This window comes from Cuculus canorus, chromosome 9, assembly GCF_017976375.1.
Source record: "Cuculus canorus isolate bCucCan1 chromosome 9, bCucCan1.pri, whole genome shotgun sequence".
In the NCBI taxonomy this organism is placed as follows: domain Eukaryota; kingdom Metazoa; phylum Chordata; class Aves; order Cuculiformes; family Cuculidae; genus Cuculus; species Cuculus canorus.
In genome coordinates this window covers 3160226-3180050 of record NC_071409.1, presented here as the reverse complement: position 1 = coordinate 3180050, position 19825 = coordinate 3160226, and the positions used below count along the sequence as shown (strand labels likewise).

Genomic DNA, 19825 nt, shown 5'->3' with positions numbered 1-19825 from the left:
TGGGTGTTATTAAAGCACAACGTTACATTAGGCAAGTTGTTTGAGAGAAGGACAAAGGAGCTGACTGCCAAAAATTTATGGGCAAGTCAGCTGTGAAGGGGTTATTCTTAGCTGTGCGCTTCACAATGAATTGAACTACAAGTGAGGTACCCCAGCAACACCTCTGGACTCCCTACAGAAAGTGCTGGTGGGATATTCCGGCATCGCAAGGTGAGACACCCCAAGTTCTGCTAGGGATGACGCTGGTGAGCCACTGCATTCTTGCAAAAGGTCCAGTGCTCCTCAGGGATGAAGTCCAGGGCAGAAGCCTCGCAGCAAATATTCTACAGGTTTTGGAAAGGATTCACTTTCAAGTTTCAGCAGTTTTGTAACAATGCATTTGCCTATGGAAAACAAAGTGTCTAGGAAATAACCACAGTGACATCTGACCATTCCTCCTCCTGCCCCCCAAATCTGACATTTAGCTTCCCTTGATTCTCACTCCTCGCTAATGCCCTTGTCTTTTCTCTCCCAACTTTCTGCCTGAGCACCAGCAGGCCCCAAATCAACAAACAGCAAGGAGAAATCAGAAAAGTAAGGCACACCAATGAGAAAAGTTAATTTCACCAGCTTTAAGGGCAAATGTTCACTAACACTCCAGCTGAAAGACAAGAAATGCGCAATTCAACAGCCACCTGGGGCTGCAGGAATTTCCATGGGATAGCCAGCAGCAGTGCTCTCAGTTCCCAACAGGGACACACACCAGCAGGAACAGTGTGGAAAAACTTTCCTTGGCAACGCAAAAGACCAGCAGCTTCTCCGCCGTCCTTTGGGGAGAAAACTAAGTATAACGACGCATTTAAGGAAAAGGCCAGAAGTGGGGCATTTCACTTCCATTCCTTCTCCAACAGTGAAGTAGCACAGTTATACTCAGTATAGTTTTCCAGTAGCATAGGTTATACCCAAAACTTGACTCCTGCTTATGCTCTCCTGCCCACTCACAACAGGGAAGAGCCAGGAAGTCCTGCATTCCACTGGGATGGTTCCACTTGTTCCACTCTGGCTTTGGTAGGTTCCAATGGCAAGTTCTCACTGCCATCCAGTCCACCGTTCTCTCTTCCACCTCAGCAAATGGACAGCACTGCCAGAACACGATTGGCTATTTTCCATTAAATAGTACACTATTCCACATCTCTTCAGGTTCCAAACACACCCAGTGTCTTGCACAACAGCATAATAGCTGATATTAAAAAACTCCCTGAAACATTTTGAAACATGAATTGAATTACAGCTCCATTTTATCAGTTTGGTAAGACAAGGCTGTTCCAAATGGAGCTTACAAAAATAACACGCGTTAAAGTGACAAAATCACCCATGTGATGGGGAAGGCAAGAGACCCATACACACAGAAACATTTTGTCTCACCCAACACACCAACCCTTGTCAGAGGGATGAGGTAGAACACATCACAGGCCAGTTTAATTTATGTAAATACCAGCAGACTGAAACAGAAACAGCCTCAAAGAGCTGAAGAAAAACACCGGACCTCTGGAATAGAAAGAAGAACAAATAAACTACGATCTGTAACTAAAAAGGCACCTGAAAAGTTGAGACTTCCAGAGAAGTCCTTCTGAAGGCTCAGGAGCTCTCCTTACTATTTTTTTTTGCTCACGCTTTTATTCCCAGAGCATTATGTATGGCAGAACACTGAGCACTGAGTACAGTCTGGGAGCAGTCAAAGGATGGCACACCCTTACACTACAGCTGGGGAAGCAGGGATGATCTCTGTAACCGTGACTTGCACTCTGTGCGCACTAACACAGAGTTATCTCAAGTTGGCAGAGGCCCATAAGGATCATACAGTCCAATCCTGCTGTCTGTTTCACTGTATCTCTACAACCTCGTTGTTTGGTTTGGTTTCTAAGCTCACTATCCATCAGGAACAGGCCTACACAGCTCTATTTTGTGTGCTTATCCTTCTCTCACTGTCTTCGTCTCCAATTCCTACTGCCAGTAACTGACAGTCCCTGGACCAATTTCCACTGAAGTCAGGAAAACAGAGACCCCAGGATATTTATGTTCCTCTGCACTTTTAAAAACATTCATTCTTTAGAAAAGGGATTCTTATAATTCCTCTCCCTCGAAAGCAGTGTCCCGTTAAAGCTGCAGGAAAATCAAAATTATCAGACATGACAGAAGTTACCCAAGAGAGAATCAAAAGAAAACAGCCTTCAAAAACTCTACTGCTTGAAGCACAATCTCTTGAGCATAATCCATAGTTCCATTTCCTCTCTCACCTAACCTTCGTGATGCCACAGCCGAGCAAGCGTGACTTAGCAGAAGATATCCTAGAAGACAGATCAACAGACAGCTGAATAATGACAGCATTTAGACGAGGAAATCAACCCCACTTTTGTACAGGGAAGTCAAGTTCCACAAATCTACAGGAATTCTCTAGGAGGCCTCCCTCACCCACACATCTCAACTAGAGAACGCTTGCTTTCATTTCCAAGAGACATTGAACAAGATCCATTACAAAAGGTTCTCAAAGAAATGAAGCTGCTGTAAAATGCCTGGCATGGATAGGTTATCCAGCTAGAAGAGAGGTAACAAGGAGCAAAAACAGTCCCACAGGAATATGAGCTGGAGCCTGAACTGAGACATCCATACGTCTGGAAAAGGAGGCGAATGCTGACAATTTGCTGATGCACGCAGTTATTCACGGTAAGGCAGGTGGGACCAGCATGGAGAATGACGAAGGAACACAGGCTCCATACAGCAAAGCTGGCAGATGGAATCCAGCACAGGTGAGGGAGTTATCCACAGGAATCCCAACTTCACACACACAGGGATGGGCTTCAGGCTGAACACTGCCACCCAGGGCAAGCGCACAGAGCTGAGCCCCTCCCTCTGCACAAGGAAGGGTCTTGAGCTCCTAAGGGCTCTTCTCCAAAACATTCCTGTCGCTGACCTCGTGTCACCCCTAGCAACACGGTACTCTCATGGCCTGATTCAATCCATTCACACCACCGACAAACACCCCTCCCAAGCAGACGGGGTTTGCCAGGTAGGGAATTCAACCAGTTCAAGGGAAGGTCAAGCCAGCACCAGCACAAAGGAAAAAGGAAGAACTGCGCAGCTGTGGAGAAAGAGATTCCTCTCTCAGCTGTGGGAGGCTGGCAGATCAGCTCGACCATCTTGTGCAATTCCACTGGCAGGAACAAGCTCCTGTGGTCCTAGCAAACAGATCTAAGAAAATAACAATGCAAAATGGGCATATTTATCATTCATTGAAGATGGAATTCATTACCCATTTGCAAATGAAGGTTTATTTTCCACTTGTAAACAGTAGCACATTGGTATCTTCCCGGTCTTTGGGGATTCTGACCCTAAAAAGGAGAGAGAAACCCTCATGAGGGGTACAGCAAACGGATCCCCAGCTTGTCGTTTGATTTTTCAGTTTCAAAAAACATCATCGCATGCTATCCTGTAGTATATGAAAAACCACATACAAGATTAATTGTTTGGGGGGGTTATTGTAGAAAAATATCTGACATTTAGAAAAATTTCAGACCCACCAGTCTAAATACGTAACTCTACAAAGCAGCGTTTTCTCATGCAAGCTGAATGATCTGTTCATACTTTCACCCAGCTAACCTGCCAAGTCTGCTATATGGAGATTTACAGAATATAGAGACATTAGATTTATTCACAGAGTAAACAGCACGTATTCCAGTAGCAAGGAACACAGCTGGCTGGACGTTGCCTCATTTGGCTTTCTAGTAAAACATCACTTTTGGGAAACACCTGAAACAAGTTGCTTTTCAGTTAAGGGAGGACAAGCTTAAGAACTCAATCTCTTGCTCTTATTTCTGCACTAAATGATTAATAACTGTGTGACTGGAGCTCAGAATACATCCCACATCAAGCTCTTGTTTGTGTCTAACAATGCTGGCAACCGTAGCTGAGACGTCTCTCCCACCAATGTCCTGCAACCAGTGGCTTTCTGCATATTCTGAGCCTACAAGTCCACCCTGGGCATCATAACCACAGAACGAGCGTTTGACAGTATCAAAATCATGTACTTCAATGCTTGAAGGCAGGGCAAAAACCTTGTATTTGTACCAAATATGATATTACCTGTATTTACAGATGGGCATTTCCTTCCAAAATAAGGTGGCTTTGAGGTTGCATAATATGAAAGCAGAGTTACCCAATTTATCAGGCTTACATTGTACCTACTGCTCAAAACAGGATACACGTGATACAGCCTGGGTTCAGTAAAGATACTGTGTAGAAGCTATTGTCCAAGGTATGCTGGTATCTTTTATTACTAAAAAGTATTTTCCAAAGTATTAAAATGCCTGCAGAGATGCAGATGAGGAAACCTTGCACAACTTATCAAAACCAGGAGCGCAGCTCCTTCCAACATTAGTGAAAGGACCCAAGTTATTGGGTGTTCTCTTGCCAACAATATAAACAAATTGTTGAGGGGTGAAATCATGGCCTACACTTAGATGTTCAAAAGGGCATGTCAGAATTGTAGTAAGTGGCTACAGAACCAGGAAGAAGATTCAGCTCTCTCAGCCAGCTGAAAGCAGTGACTATCCTAAAAAATTTGCAGTGTGGACCTTCCCCAAACAACACATGGTTTTGGAAGCAAATTTTCAGACTAAGAAGTGGCAACAGAGGGTCATAGTAATGTTCTCTCAACATCTTATTTTCTAGGGGAACAAAGAAATACCTCTTTGCATTCCGATTGCATAGCCAACATGCAAACCAAAGTGAGATCAGTTTGGAAAAGCAAAATATTGCTAAAAATAGTGTATCTGTAGAAGTCCTGGATAGAAACGACAAAACAATTATCTGCGGGTGAACTCCAACTCAGTAGGATTTCTCTTTCTCTCAAAGGAGACAACTAGCTCCACTCCTATCTATTTTTAGCCAAAGGAGTGAATACAGTGGCACTGCAAGCAAGAGATGTCACTTGCAATGGGAGAGTTCCAGGGCTCCACGTGACAAATCTGAGTGACCACAAGTAAATACCAAAACTGTAAAAAAGCATGAAGTATCTTACAGATTTTGGTTGACATTTCAAATCCTGAAGTCAGTATAAGCGGCAGCCTTATCTTGGCACCAGATTGCAGTATCGCTTGCAAGGTTTTGACTCCAAGCACAAGAAGCCAGAGCCTCATCCAAACACTCGGGCACGTCACAGTGCACAACAGGGAGAGCCAGACCACTCAGACACCAACTACCCATACAACAGCAGTGTGTCCAAAGCTACCTTTTTCCACTCCTGCGCAACTGAAGTGGACGAGGAGACAAGTTGGTTGCTTTTGGTACCTCTTAAGCTAACTACAAAACTAGCACTTCCAAATTTCCAGCAGGGTGTCCTTTTGTGCATTTTGCCAGACAACAATTCACAGAGGTTACAATAAAGAGACATCCTTACACCAGTACAAGAGTTTTTCTTAGAAATTCTGTCATCACATTTAAGCATTTCTCTTCCACTGCATCCTTACACTTCTACAGGCTCTCTTGTCCACTAAAATTTTTAAATTACCTATATTTAGCCACCTTATAACAGCACAAGTCTTGGTAAACGAAATAAAGGAAAGAATCCGAAGTCACCAGCGCAAACTTGAGGTACATATTCTTCTTCAGAAAAGGATTTGTCCAAATCAAAACTATTTGCTCAGTGAGTTTCTGAACAACCTAAGTAACTCATTTTGTCAACGCATCCAAATATTTAATGTCCAAATCTTCTCAACTCTCATAAACCTTCTTGACTATCAAAAAATGCACTGCAGTTTCAGTAGATGTCACATAAAAACTTAGACAATACAAAAGACAGAGAGCGGCTGAAACGCTTGCAGACCCCAGTCACAACACTCTACGATCAGGTTTTCAGCTGCCCTCACAACTTCTGCCCACAGCGGATTGTGTGTGGATGTTTGGCCACAAATGCTGTCCTCTTACAGTGAATTTATCAACCTCAGCACACTGGTAAAACATTAGGAACCAGCAGAGACCATGAGCTGCCAACCATCACGTGTTCCGGTGGGTTTGTAGTGGAGGTGCTGTGAACCCCCACTCGCTGGCCCCAGCTGCTCGCTCACTTTCGGAAAAGCACTGATTTCCACTCCCTCCTCCAACTCCCGCAAATCCACAAGCATGTCCTTGAGCAGTAGTAACCAGGAATCTCAACTGAATACTCTGTGTTGAGCAGCCAGTAGAAACTACATCCTGTCAGATTAACCATAACCCTGGAGTCAGCCCCTCTGCTCCTGCTCCCCAGGAAATCCTGCTGCGTCACAGGCTGGCTTTTTGTTTCAAACCCCCTGCGCCCACTACGTGTGCTTTCTCAGGCTATCCACCAACAACTCATCACCATCGAGTCTCAAAGAATGAATAAACTGGCCTCTGGTCCCATAAAAGTAAGAGCTTCTTCCCATAGTCAGGACACTGACAACCTATATACTGCCTTGTGATCCAGTGATTTCTTCATGGATCTATGGATTACACTGCAGAACATTCATTAAATGACCTTGCTATCCACAGAGGAACACAAAAACCTCACTAGGCAAGGCAAAACTGCTTTGGATTCAGAAAAGCCAGACTAATCCTTTTCCTATACCGCCCCTGTCAACAGTGTAATAGCATGGAGAAATTGGTCAAGTCGTAGGACATCTGATTGCAGCTGTGTCATCCATCATACCAAACACATGTCACAACTTTGGAACAGCGGTGGGATCCGTAGGCTTTTCATTATTTACAACTCCATAAACACCGTTACCAGACTAACTCTACAGAGCTGAAAGTACCACAACATTGTGTGGAACACAACCAAAACTATCAATGCGTAAAAAGCAGCTCAATTTTAATTAAACTCGCACTCTCTTACCAAAACCTAAGCTTTTTGGCAGTGATATCAGAAGGCACATCCCTTCAAGTAGCTCTACAGACACTACTGTTGTCTTCCTTCTGAGACACAGTGATCCCCTCTCCGTCCAGGAACCCAAGGAGCACAGAGCATGGCTGCCCACCACCTCCCAGTGCAGCCCAGTCCCATCCCAGAATCCTTCCCACCCAGTACAACACTCTCTCTTTTCATTGCCCAACAGCCCAGAACCCCAAGCTTGGCGGTTCTTAGTCTTCCTCACCTCCTGAGCATCACTTGCATTCGGCATCTCCTCGGAGCTGTGGTTCCCAACTCTGGTACCACTGGCCAGCCCTGCTTCTCCAGCCTCGAAGGCTGCAGGGACAGCATCAGGGCACAGATCCATATCCCCTCCGCCAGCCAAGCCACGGCCTTGCTGCCACCCCTACTCTACCCAGGAACACAGATGCCAAGAGTGGCTTTCCACCACCTCCCCATGCAGACAATCCCATCTCAGAATCCTCCCCACCCATCACAACCCTCCCTGTTTTCGCTGCCAACAGCTCAGGACCCCAAGCTTGTTGGCTCTCCCTCTTCCTCGCCTCCCAGGTATTGCCAGCACTTGGCTTCTCCCAGGAGTTGTGGTTCCCAGCCTCGGTCCCAACTTCACACCCCCTTTGTCCACTGAGTCGTGACCTTGCTGCCAACCCCACTCTGTCCAGGAACACACGGAGTGCCAAGTGTGGCTGTCCACCACCTCCCAGTGCAACCCAGTCCCATCTCAGAATCCCTCCCATCCAACACAATGTTCCTTGTTTTCACTGCCCAACTGCTTAGGGTGGTTCTTTGTCCTCCCTATCTCCCGGGCATCGACTGCACTTGGCATATCCTGGGAGCCACACTTCCCAGCAGCCCAGTCCCATCCCAGAAACCTTCCCACCCAACACAACCCTTCCTGGTTTTGCTGCCCAGCAGCTCAGAATCCCAGGCTTAGTTGACTTCCCTCTTCCTCATCTCCTGGGAGCCATGGTTGCCAGCCCTAGTCCCTGCTTTGTGCCCCCTTGGCCCACTGAGTCATGGTCTTGCTGCCATCTCTATTCTATCCTGGAACACACTGAGTGCTAAGTGTAGCTGCTTGCAACCACCCAGTGCAACGCAGCCCCATCCCAACCAAGTCCCACTCCTTAATCTATCCCACACAACACAACATTCCCTGTTTTCATGGCCCAACAACTCAGGACCCCAAGCTTGTTGGCTCTCCCTCTTCTTCACTCCCAGGCATCACCTGCACTTGGCATCTCCCAGGAGCCGTGGTTCCCAGCAGTCCAGTCCCATCCCAAAATCCATCCCACTCAACACAATCCTCCCTGGTTTTGCTGCCCAGCAGCTCAGGACCCCACGCTTGGTCCCTCTTTCTCATCTCCTGGGAACTCTTGTTCCCAGCTACGTCCTGGCTTTGTGCCTCCTCGGCCCACCGAGTGGTGGCCTTGCTGCCATCCCCATTCTAACCAAGAACACACTGAGTGCCAAGCGTAGCTGCCAGCAACCACCTAGTGCAAACCAGTTCCATCCCAATCCAGTCCTATTCCAACCCAGAATCCTCTCCACCCAACACAACCCTCCCTGTTTTCACTGACCAGTGACTCAGGACCCCAAGTTTGTTGGCTCTCCCTCTTCTCCACCTCCTAGGAATCGCCTGCACTTGGCACCTCCTGGGAGCCGTGGCTTCCAGCCCCAATACCTGCTTCGTGCCCCCTCTGCCCAGCGAGTTGCAGCCTTGCTGCCATCCCCATTCTACCTAAGAACACACAGAGTACCAAGTATGGCTGCTCACCACCTCCTAGCGCAATCCAGTCCCATCCCGGATTCCTTTCCAACCAAGTTCAACCCTCCTTGTTTTCAATACCCAACAGCTCAGGACACCAAGCTTGTTGGCTCTTCCTCTTCTTCACCTCCTGGGCATTGCCTGTGCTTGGCATCTCCTGGGAGCCATGGTTCCCAGCTCTGGTCCTGGCTTTGTGGCTCCTCAGCCCACCAAGTTGTGGCCTTGCTGCCATCTCATTCCACCCAAGAACACAAGGAGTGCCAAGTGTAGCTGTCCACCACCTTCCAGTCTCATCCCAACCCAGAATCCTTCCCACTCAACACAACCCTCCCTGGTTTTGCTGCCCAGCAGGTCAGGACCCCATTCTTGGTTGGCGTCCCTCTCCCTCATCTCTTGGGAAGTGTTGTTCCCAGTCGCAGTCCTGGCTTTGTGCCCTCTTGGCCCGCCAGGTCATGGCCTTGCTGCCATCCCCATTCTAACCAAGAACGCACGGAGTGCCAAGAGTAGCTGCCCACCACCTCCCAGCGCAACCCAGTCCCATACCAGAAATCTTCCCACCCAGCTCAACCCTCCTTGGTTTTGCTGCCCAACAGCGCAGGACCCCAAGCTTGTTGGCTCTCCCTCTTCTTCACCTCCTGGGCATCGCCTCTGCTTGGCACCTCCCGGGAGCCGCGGTTCCCAGCCCCAGTCCTGGCTTCGTGCCCCCTTGGCCCACTGTGTCACGGCCATCCCCACAAACACGCTGAGTGCCAAGCGTAGCTGCCCGCCACCTCCCAGTGCGACCCAGTCCCATCCCAATCCAGTCCCACGCCAGAACCCTCCCCACCCAGCTCGACCCTCCCCGTTTTCGCCGCCCGGCAGCTCAGAGCGCCCGGCTCTCCCTCTTCCCCCCTCCTGGGCATCCCCCGGGAGTGGTGTCTCCCGGCCCCGGTCCCACGGGGGGGGCCCCCACACCGGACCCCCTTTCCGGGGCCGGGCAGGGCCTCCCGCCCTCAACTTTCTGTCCCCCGCGCTCCCCGAGAGCGCAGCCCCCGCGCTCCCCGTCCCCGAGCGGCGCCGCCCGGGGCGGTCCCGGAGCCCCCGCGCTCCGCGGCCCCGGCGGGGACAATGAGATGGCGGCGAAGAGCGCCGCGCCCGGGGGCCCCGCTGCTCCGGCAGAGCCGCCCCGCCCCGCGCCGCCTCCCTCCCCTCCCCTTCTCCTCTCTGCTCGCTCGGGCAGCGCCCGCTCCCGGCCCGGCCGCCGCCGAGACCGAGCGCCGAGCGGCCCCGGCCGCGCTGCCCCCGCCCCTCGCGCCTCCATCTTGGATCGCCGCCCCGCGCCCTCCCCCGCGCGCGGCGCCCCCGCTCACCTCGCGGCGGGGCGGAGGGGGGCGAGGCGGAGGGGGGGGCGGGGGGGTGGCGGCCCGGCGGGCGTCCCCGGGAGGAGCGGCGGCGAAGGCTGAGCGCGCGGGGTCCGGGCGGGCGCGGGCCGGGGCCGGGGCGGCGGCGCTGGCGGGGGCCGCGCTCGGCGGAGCCGCAATCCTAAACCGCCATCTGGCGGCTTCTCCGCCGGGCCAATGGCGCAGCCGCCGCCGCGCGCCGCGACCGCAGCGCCCCCTGCCGCCCCGCCGCCGCCGCGCCGCGCGCGCCGCCCCGAGGGGAGGGGGGAGCGGGGAGGGAGGGGAGGGGCGGCACGCGCGCGCCGCAAACGTCTTTCGCGCGAAAACGCCGCGCGTGCGCCCTGGGGAAGGGGCGGGGACGGGGAGCGCGCGGGCGGAGGGGGCGGGGCCTTGCGAGCCTCGGCCGGGCGGAGGGAGGGGCGCCCGCAGCGCGGGGTCGCTGCGGGGAGGAGGGCGGGAGGGAGATTGGGGGTGAGAGACTGAAGGGGGTGAGGGCAGCGAGGCTGAGACGCTGAGGGACTGGGGCTGAAGGGCTGCGGATGAGGGGCTGAGGCGATGAGGGCAGCAGGGCTGAGGATGAGAGGCGGAGGGGATGAAGGGCTGAGGGGATGAAGGGCTGAGGGGATGAAGGGCTGAGGGACACGGAATGAGAACTGAAGAGTTTGAGGGGATGAAGGACTGAGGGCCTCAAGGGCTGAGAGTAGCAGGGCTGAGGGCTTGAAGGGATGAAGGGATGAGGGGCTGAGGGACAGGGAATGAGAGTTGAAGAGCTGAAGGACTGAGGAGCTGAAGGGAAAAAGTGCTGAGGGGCCCCAGGGCTGAGGGGTAAGGGAATGAGGGCTGAGGAGCTGAAAGGCTGAGGGATAAGAGGCTGAAGGGATAAGGTGCTGAGGAGCTGAAGGGTTGAGGCTGTGGGGCTGAAGGGATGAAAGGCTGAGGGTGGCGAGGCTGAAGGGCTGAGGACAGCATGGCTGAGGGCAGTTGGGGCTGAGAGGCTGAAGGCTGAGGACTGAGGGGCCGAGACTGAGGACAGTGGGGCTGAGAGCAGCAGGTCTGAGAAGCTGAGGAGACAGGGGATGAGGGATTGAAGGGCTGATGCACTGAGGGGATAAGGGCTGAGGAGCTGAAGGGCTGAGGGTGATGGGGCTGCAGGACTGAGGGGATAAAGGGCTGAGGTGCTGAGGGCAGAGAAGCTGAAGGGCTGAGGGACTGAGGGCAGCAGGACTGAGGGTGGTAGTGGGGCTGAGGGCAGTGGGGCTACAGGGCTGAGAAGCTGAAGGGTTAAGGAGCTGAAAGTATGACAGACTGAGAGGCTCGGGCTGACAGGGGTGGTGGGGATGAGGGACTGAGGGCTGAAGGGCTGAGAAGCTGAAGGGATGAGGGACTGAGGGCAGCAGGACTGAGGGGGTTGGTGGGGCTGAGGGCAGTGGGGCTGCAGGGCTGAGGGCTTGAGGGCTGAGAAGCTGAAGGGTCGAGGAGCTGAAAGGATGGTGGACTGAGGGGCTCGGGCTGAGGGTGACGGTGGGATTGATGGACTGAGGGCTGAGAAGCTGGAGGATCGAGGAGCTGAAGGGCTGAGAGGATAAGGGGCTGAGCGCAGCGGGGCTGAGGGCTGAGAAGCTGGAGGGCCGAGGAGCTGAAAGGATGGTGGACTGAGGGGCTCGGGCTGAGGGTGATGGTGGGGATGAGGGACTGAGAGCTGAGAAGCTGGAGGGCCGAGGAGCTGAGGGGCTGGGGCTGCAGACAGCGGGGCTCGCGCTGCACGGCGGCGCTGTGTCCGAGGCGCTGCGGCGGGCGGTGCCGGTACCGGTGGGGGCGCGGGGCGCCTCGGGCGGGCAGCCCCCTGCGTGCCCGGCGCTGCGATCCAGAGCGGTTCCTTCAGGTGAGAGCGGCTGGAACGGCCGAGGGGTGCGCGAGGAGGGTTTGTCGTGGACCCTCTGGAGCCCTCGGACAGCGGGAAAGGGTTGGTGAGAGCAGGGGAGATGGAAGGTGTCACCCCCAGCCCCGCCGGGATCGCGGGGGGCCGCGTAGCGACCAGGGGCGAATGCGGGTTGGGGTTTGGGAGCAGCATGCGAGCAGGACCGTGCGGGCAGTGGCGGGGGTCGAGCTTAGCGGGGCTGCTGGGTGGGTTCTGCGTGCTCTTCCCTTCGGATGCCACTCAAAACGATTGGGATGCCGGTTTGTTGGTTTGTGTATAACTGTTGCTCTTCTGCTTAAGTGTTAAAAACTCCATTTCTGTTATTGCTTTTTCGTTTTCTTAAATACCTTTTATTATTCATAAATTTTTAATAAATATTTGAGTGTCTTTGCATATATTTTTAATAAAATTGATTGATGTAGTCAGACCATCTGGCTGAAGAGATAAAGGCACTCTGATTTTCCAGCATGCACCTTATCAAGTAGTTCAGAAGCGTAGCAGAAGCGTAGGCTGTTTCAGTGATACTAACATTTAATTGCCTGCTGTGCACCTGACGTTGCCTTCTCTTCCCCCTCGGCTCACGTTGCATTACGCTAGCCAGACATCACATGAGCATAGATCCCTTGGCGTGTGCAGCTGCCAGAACTGCTGAGTGCCGAAGAATCTCCAGCGAGGTTAAGGTGGTTTAATGGAGAGGGTGCTGGAACAGGAACTTGGGAGATTTTCCTGCACCTGATAAGGCATCGAAAGAAAAATCTGCATTGTGAGAAGTTGGTGCTCTGTGCACGGACTTGCTCGGTGGAGGTGGCACAAGTTCAGGTGGTTACGTGGGTTTGTAGGGATGGAGTGGGTCTTCTGTATGTTTAATGTTGAGGGGAAAGGGTTAGTCTGTAGTTATCCTATTGAGATTGCTTACAGCCCTCTGGTAATCTCAGCCTGACCTGGTCAGGCTACAGGGGATTTGCCACAGGAGAGGCAGAGGAACACCCGTGTGAGGCCTGCCTTTCCAAGCGCGGGGACAGCTGACTTCTTGCTTTTGACTTCACAGGGACTGCAATTGCCATGCCTGCAAATCTTTTGTAGCAGCAGTTCAGTCTGCTTTCTGACGTTGACCCATCTGGCTGAAGTCAGGCCTATTTTTCTGTGAGCCTATTGAAAACTGGTGGTTAGAATCGCCAGTCAGACCTCAAAACCTTAATTCCTTTAGGCATGACAAGAAGGAGAACTCAGCATTCCACCCTTCCAGTGATCCAGTGGCACATCATTACCTACTTCTGCCTTACTAATTAGCACATGGGTAGTAATTTTTGAGGTAGTAGGGCAGTCTTGAGTTTTGGTTTTATTCTTTTAAAAGAAATTAGGTGTATTCTGTTAATGATTTGTGATGTGTATTGAATCCATAGTGATCATTTGTTCAGCTGTGGGAAAGTGAGGTTCACGCTTTGGCAGTCGGTCAGTGATTTCCGTGAGGTGGTGATTTAAATGGGTGTCTCAGCTTGTCGTGTGGATTGGGAATGTTTGTTTTGTTATATAACAACGTGGGACTTTTGGGTAGCGCGTAATCTTCAGCCTTGTATTAAACTTGATTCAAAATCAAAGTATGTTTTTCATAGGAAATGCAAATAAACCATTTTATGTTTACAGATATGAAGAAAAACAGAGCCTTCATGTGATCTCCACAAAAGGCACTAGCAGAAAGGGAAGCAGCTGGTTTTCTACACAGGCTGTGCCGATTTCCATTTATTTTCAATCTGGGACAAACATAATGGATTTGGGGTATGCACTAATCTCAGTCTCCATTGAACTTCTCCCTGATCAGGAGAATCAAGGTTGCCGAAGCGTACAAACAAATGTCCTGTGTGAGGGTTGGCATAACAGCTGTCATCGACTCTATTTAGCAGAGAAAATTCAATGTTGGTTTAAGCGCACTTTTTGTTCTTTGCAAGTTCTCATCTCCTGCCCTTCTCCTTTCTCACATGAGTGTCCTTCCACTTTCCAGCCCTTCCAGCTGTTAGCATTCCTAGCGCTGAGGAACACTGGAAAGAACACAGCGTTTGTGCAGAACAGCCATTTTGAGCTACACGCTCGCAATTGTCTATTGTTTTCCTCCAGAGAGATCTCTGAATACATTACACAGGTCCAGCACTACATTTGCAACTGCATTTTGTTTCTTTTTCTATAGCCTTTTCTGTATGTCTTGGAAGAAAAGGTAATCTAAAGTTGGGAAGCAAGAAGTTGCTATTGTATGCTAATGGTAAAAAATCCGTTATTTGCGTTTTGTTTTCCTGAACTGAGAGTTGCAGCACGTACTCAGCTGTTTCTGAAGGAAACAACTGGGTTTATACAGTTTAAATCCACTGTCACTCTAATAATGCCTGCCGTGCACCTTTTATCTTCTTTTCCTCATGCTTATTTTATTCCCGATCTATATATTGTGCCTTAAATCTAGAGGCTCTCGATTTTCTTATGATGTGGGGACAGCAAGGCAGAATTGTGAATTCATAACAGAATGAAAATGCTAGGTAGGGAAAGCTGTACTGGTGAAAATCGCTGCCTTCCTGGACTCATTCAGCACATTTTGCATTTGCATATTAAAAGAATCTGGAATTAACTTCATCTGCAGGAAAAGTGTAAGTAGGAGGTGAGACAGGGGCAGACTTCTGGCAGAGGACATTTAAATGTTTGCACTGCTTACCAGTGCAGCTGATACCCGGCTCTCGCCCTCTTTATTTACTCTCCTTGGCATTTCAGCTGCTTCCTTGGGGGATTTGGACTGGATGCTAATGAGCACTCTGAAGTACTCCTCCACCGTTTCGCAGGGTATGCTCTGCTTTTTCTGCTAAGCCCTGCTGCAAATGTGTTGGCAGGAGAACCATGACCGGGAGGAGTGCTAACACAAGGCCTCCTGAACGGACAACATTGTTTCTCGGTCCTGGACCCTCTGCTGTCTAACAACATCTGCTTCTGCAAGGGCTCTCGGCGCCGGGAGTGTAGCCTGCCAAAGGAGGAGTAAGGTGGTGCCCCAGGGTGCTAAACTGGTGCTGCTGCCTTCGCCCAGAGCTGGGACTCGATGCCTGGTGCTCTCCCTGATCTTGTTCATCCCATCCGTACCAGGATTCACTTTGCCTGCGGGTGGGCTGCAGCCTCGCTTGGGAATAGCAGGGGCTGCAATAAACCGGCAGCGGAAAGAAAGGATGTCCCATTCTTATGTAAATGATTTTTGTCAGGAGCCACAGGCGGTGCTTGGCTGACACTGAATAGGGATGGAGGAAACGCAGGGGCTGAACCAGGCCACTACGCTTCTGAGGTATTGCTGCACAGAGCTATTACACCTACGTTTACATTGTCTTTTGATCAGCGGTCTCCCTGACAAACCACGGCCACGCTGTTCAGCCCAATCGTCCACACACTTGTGGTCTTTCAAGTTCAGGACTCACCTGCTCCGGTGCTTTGGTGCTCCCTGCAGACCAGGACTGGGCGGTAGTCCGTGTCCGTCCCCTGCTGACACTACACAGGGCCAACCTGCTGCTGCCTGCAGGGCTCCGCTGCGCTCAGCTCTCGGAGATCGGTGACTGGATTACGAGGATGAGTCCTCCTGGGTGTTCTCTGCAGTGCTGGCGAGGCAGGACAGCAGGCATGGGATGGTGATTTTCCTTGTTATGGAGCTGTAGGAACCTTGCACTCACATACCCACCACTTGTTCTGTGGATGAGTCCCATCAGTAGTTCTGAGGGATGGCTGGGGAGGGGTTTTGGCAAGATGACACCAATGTCTCTCTCTCCGTGTAAAGCTGTGTGGATTTCATGGTGGTGGTTTTTTTCATGATGGACCAGGGTTGCCAGTTCCTAAGGAACATGGTTTCACAGGCACGCTAGTGCTTCAGAAATCTCTCGGCTTTGACAAACCAGCCGAGTGCTTCCTGCCTCTCTTGGGTATTACTTTCTGTATTGAGATGATATCTGCGAGCATCTAGCGTTTCTGTTTCAACAAAGATATATATAACCGAGAGGTGTTTTACCCCTTCTGGCTCAGGATGTCCAGAGAAAAGCAACAAAGCTGGGGAAGGGTCTGGAGTCCAGGAGTTCTGGGAGCAGCAGAGGGACCTGGGGCTGTTTAGTCTGGAGGAGGGGAGGCTGAGGGGAGACCTCATCGCTTTCTGCAGCTCCTGGAAGGGAGGTGGTGGTGAGGTGGTTGTTGGTCTCCCAAATAACGAGTGATAGGAGAGGAAATAGCCTCAACTTGTGCCAGGGGAGGTTTAGACTGGATATTAGGAAACATTTCTTTACTGAAAGAGTGGTGAAGCACTGGACCAGGCTGCCCAGGGACATGGTGGAGTCCCCATCCCAGAGGTGTTTAGCAGACAGGCAGGCGAGGTGCTCAGGGATGTGGTTTAGTACCAATGGGACAGGTACCATTGGACTTGATCTCAAAGGTCTTTTGTAACCAAATGATTCCATGATTAAATCTCTCGGTCACAGGTAAAGGTGTGCATGTGTTTATTTACCGGGGCAAACAGAAGGCAGGGAAGGTTGCATTTCTCCTGCAGCCACTTCATTTGGAAGGGCTCTTTGTGCAGATGGCGGAGGGTGCTGTGGAAACAAAGTGATCTCAATGACATTTCTGTGCCTGAATTAGACCAGGAACAGCAATGGCACACTCGGTGGAGGCCTGGAGGGAATCCAGGCTGCAGGTGGGCTCCCTGCGGGCAGGCTGCATGCGCCCATGGCAGTGCAAATGTTTGGGCTAGTGAAGGCTGGTGCATGCAGGGATCACTGGCTTGTTTGGGAGGCTGATGCCACTGTTGCAACACATGCAGCGTCATGTGTGTTTCTGCATGTGTCACGGCGGTGTGCACAAAGCACAGGCACTGCTTGTGTGGCATGAAATGGACCTTCAATAGGAGGCAGAAGGGTGGTGCTTTTGTTGCTGTGGCTTTTAAATGCCCACTACAAGAAGGTCTGATTGGTGGTCTGGTTCAGCCCTTCCAAATTTTCCCACTTAAAAAGAAAATCAGATTTGAAGAACAAGTCTGTTGCAAAATTGATCACTGGAAAGAAAAGGATGTGAAAAGAAGAAGGAATTTTTAATACTGTCAGAGTATTGTTAAAAAATGTGTTGTTTGTTCATAGAATCATAGAATGGTTTGGATCGAACAGACCTTAAAGATCATCCACTTCCAACCCATCTAGTTCTAGTTATTCACATGCCAACCATGCTGACTTGCTCAGGGATGCTCTCTATTCCCCCGTGTTGCTGTTATTTTAGAAACAAAGTGATCATCTCCTCAGACAAATTTCTTCTGTAATCTTGTAATGTTAGTGAGCAATTAACAATACATATAATCATAATTACTGGATATCTACTGTCCTAAAGGCTCCACGAGATAACTTTCTCATTAGAATATACTGGACTGTGTTGTATGTTCTGTACATGATGTGTAGAGAGTGTGTGTAATTTTGGCTTTTAGGGGGATCCAAACGCTCTGACTGTCGCAGGTTTTAGCAGTAACTTGCCAGTAAATGAAAGCAAAACCAAGAACAATCTAGTAGAATTTGGACTGGGTTGATAAAAGTAGCTTGTAAACGCTAACAGCATTTACGTACTATCAAATCTCTCACTATTTGTTAAATAAAAATAACAGTCCATCTCCATTCTTTTCTTAAGACCAAGACATTTCTCTGAGGAAATGGATACGTCTTCCCAAAAATACCCAGTGAAAAAGCGAGTGAAAATTCATCCCAACACAGTAACAGTGAAATACACTTCTCATTATCCCCAGCCTGGGGAAGAGGGATATGAGGATGCCAGTGAAGAGACTGGAGTATTTGTGGAGGATAATCCTAAGAAAAGACTACTGAATGATGGGAAGAAGAGAGAAAGGACCTTTTTTGGTACAATAGACACCAAGCTTCAGCCAGCACAACTGCCAAACCCCGATGAGATTGGGCAATCCCAGCCTCTTCCTGACGGAAACATACTGCAGTCAAGGAAGACATGGGTAGTCCTTTTTGGATCTGCCGTGGCTCATGGATGTGTGGCTCTAATTACAAGATTAGTTTCTGATCGTTCCAAGGTGCCATCTCTAGAGTTAATTTTCATCCGTTCAGTTTTACAGGTGCTGTCCGTTACCGTCGTGTGTTATTACCATGAGCCTCCCTTTGGCCCCAAAGGCTACAGACTTCGGCTCTTCTTCTATGGGGTCTGCAACGTTATCTCTATTACCTGTGCTTATACCTCCTTCTCTATCGTTCCCCCCAGCAATGGGACCATCATGTGGAGGGCCACCACTACAGTGTTCAGTGCCATTTTGGCTTTTTTACTCGTAGATGAAGGAATGGCGTATGTAGACATAATTACTGTCCTTGGCAGTGTGTTTGGCGTTTGTCTCGTCATGATCCCCAACATCGTTAAGGAGCAAAACTCTTTGCTGAGCACGTGGAAGGAAGCTTTTGGCTACACCATGACGGTTATGGCAGGTTTGACCACTGCTCTCTCCATGATAGTCTATAGGTCAATCAAAGATAACATCAGCATGTGGACAGCACTGTTCACCTTCAGCTGGACGGGAATGGTGTGGGGAGCATCCACCATGTTCTTACTTCAGGAGCCAATCGTCCCACTGGATGGAGAAACCTGGAGCTATCTCCTTGCCATCTGCCTGTGCTCCACAGCAGCCTTCCTGGGGGTCTACTACGCCCTGAGCAAGTTCCACCCAGCTCTGGTCAGCACCGTACAGCACCTGGAGATCGTCATCACCATGGTCCTGCAGCTCATCGTGTTGCGGATCTTCCCAGGGGTTTATGATCTTCTTGGGGGAGCTGTTATCTTGGTTAGTGTTTTTTTCCTTACGTGTCATAAACTGTCCTGGAAGAACTTACGAAGACAAGATTATCAGGAGATTGTGGATTCTTCCATTAAATGAACTGTGATTTTGCCATCTGATTCTGGCTGTGTAAAAGTACCCTATTTCAGTTCTGTGGTGTTCTAGCATAGCGGCCAGGTCCTCTCTCTCTCCTGTTTAAAATCACAGCTGATATAGCAATGTTGGTATTTCCAGACTTCCACAACAGGTGAATTCGTTCTAGTGCGTACAACCAGTGACATTTTGTCCCATGAGAAAAGGCTGTTTGTCTCCAGCACGGAGGCTGCGTGAGCAGAGGCCCCGGCTGGCCCTCGGGAGTGCAGGCCAAGCCATGCACGCTCTGCCTCGCCTTCCCCTCACAAAGCAGCACAGAGACAGAGGGACTCCTTAGTGCCTCTCGTTCCTCTGCACTGCGGCGATAGGAAAATGAACAGTAAAACCATTCAAATGGTCAACAGGAGCGTTCGTGACCTCTGTAACACATCTGATGCTTTGGCTGTAAAAATTAAATCAATATTATATTTCTGTAGTTAAAACTTGCATTTCCTGTGTGTATAAAGAGTGAGTCAGTAAAGCTTTTTGTGCTTCATCATTAAATTTCCGTCTGAATCAGTGCAGGAAGCCCAGACCTCCTGCAGGGGAAAAGAGTGCCCAAAAAACGGCACTTCCAGCTGTGCCACAGCTGTGAGAGAAAGGTCCCCGAGGACTCTGGGGTCCATGACAGATAAAAGGTCCACCCTGGAGCACAGTGATAGTCTTTCTATTGACCCATGTTTTCTAAAACAGGTTTTGACTATTAGGCGAGGGAGAGAAAAAAAAGGGAAACAAAAAAGCCGAGCAGGGGCAGTGACACAGAACAGCCCGACGCACGTCCGGTGACATCATGTCAGTGTGCTTGGGTCCTAGTGCTTCAGTTAGAGATTACATTTACAAAATCCCCAGGCTTTTATGGTCCCAATAGCATTCCTGGTCGTGCTAA

The 19825-nt window shown here is 50.5% G+C and overlaps 2 protein-coding genes across 7 annotated transcripts in view; one reads left to right on the top strand and one right to left on the bottom strand.

The window, feature by feature from the left end:
- STAG1 (stromal antigen 1) overlaps positions 1-10071 on the bottom strand; it is a 194615-nt gene extending 184544 nt beyond the window's left edge. The window contains exons 1-2 of one of the 4 annotated variants that reach the window (XM_054074812.1): positions 7146-7370; positions 3290-3368 (exon numbers count right to left, since the gene is read on the bottom strand). The gene's annotated coding sequence lies outside the window, so the exon portion shown is untranslated. Of the gene's footprint in view, positions 1-3289; positions 3369-7145; positions 7371-10036 lie in introns of those variants that run through there. The other 3 variants (XM_054074815.1, XM_054074814.1, XM_054074813.1) reach the window with 3 other exon arrangements.
- Positions 10072-11694: 1623 nt separating this feature from the next.
- Positions 11695-19552, top strand: SLC35G2 (solute carrier family 35 member G2). 3 transcript variants are annotated; one of them, XM_054074395.1, is made up of 3 exons: positions 11695-11948; positions 13629-13760; positions 17649-19552. In XM_054074395.1, the coding sequence occupies exons 2-3, from the start codon at positions 13750-13752 to the stop codon at positions 18904-18906; spliced, it is 1269 nt and encodes a 422-aa protein (XP_053930370.1). In that variant the 5' UTR covers positions 11695-11948; positions 13629-13749; the 3' UTR covers positions 18907-19552. The 3 variants fall into 3 exon arrangements, with proteins under 3 accessions (XP_053930370.1, XP_053930373.1, XP_053930372.1); XM_054074397.1 differs by lacking the exon at positions 11695-11948 and adding an exon at positions 12025-12803; XM_054074398.1 differs by lacking the exon at positions 13629-13760.
- Positions 19553-19825: the final 273 nt, after the last annotated feature.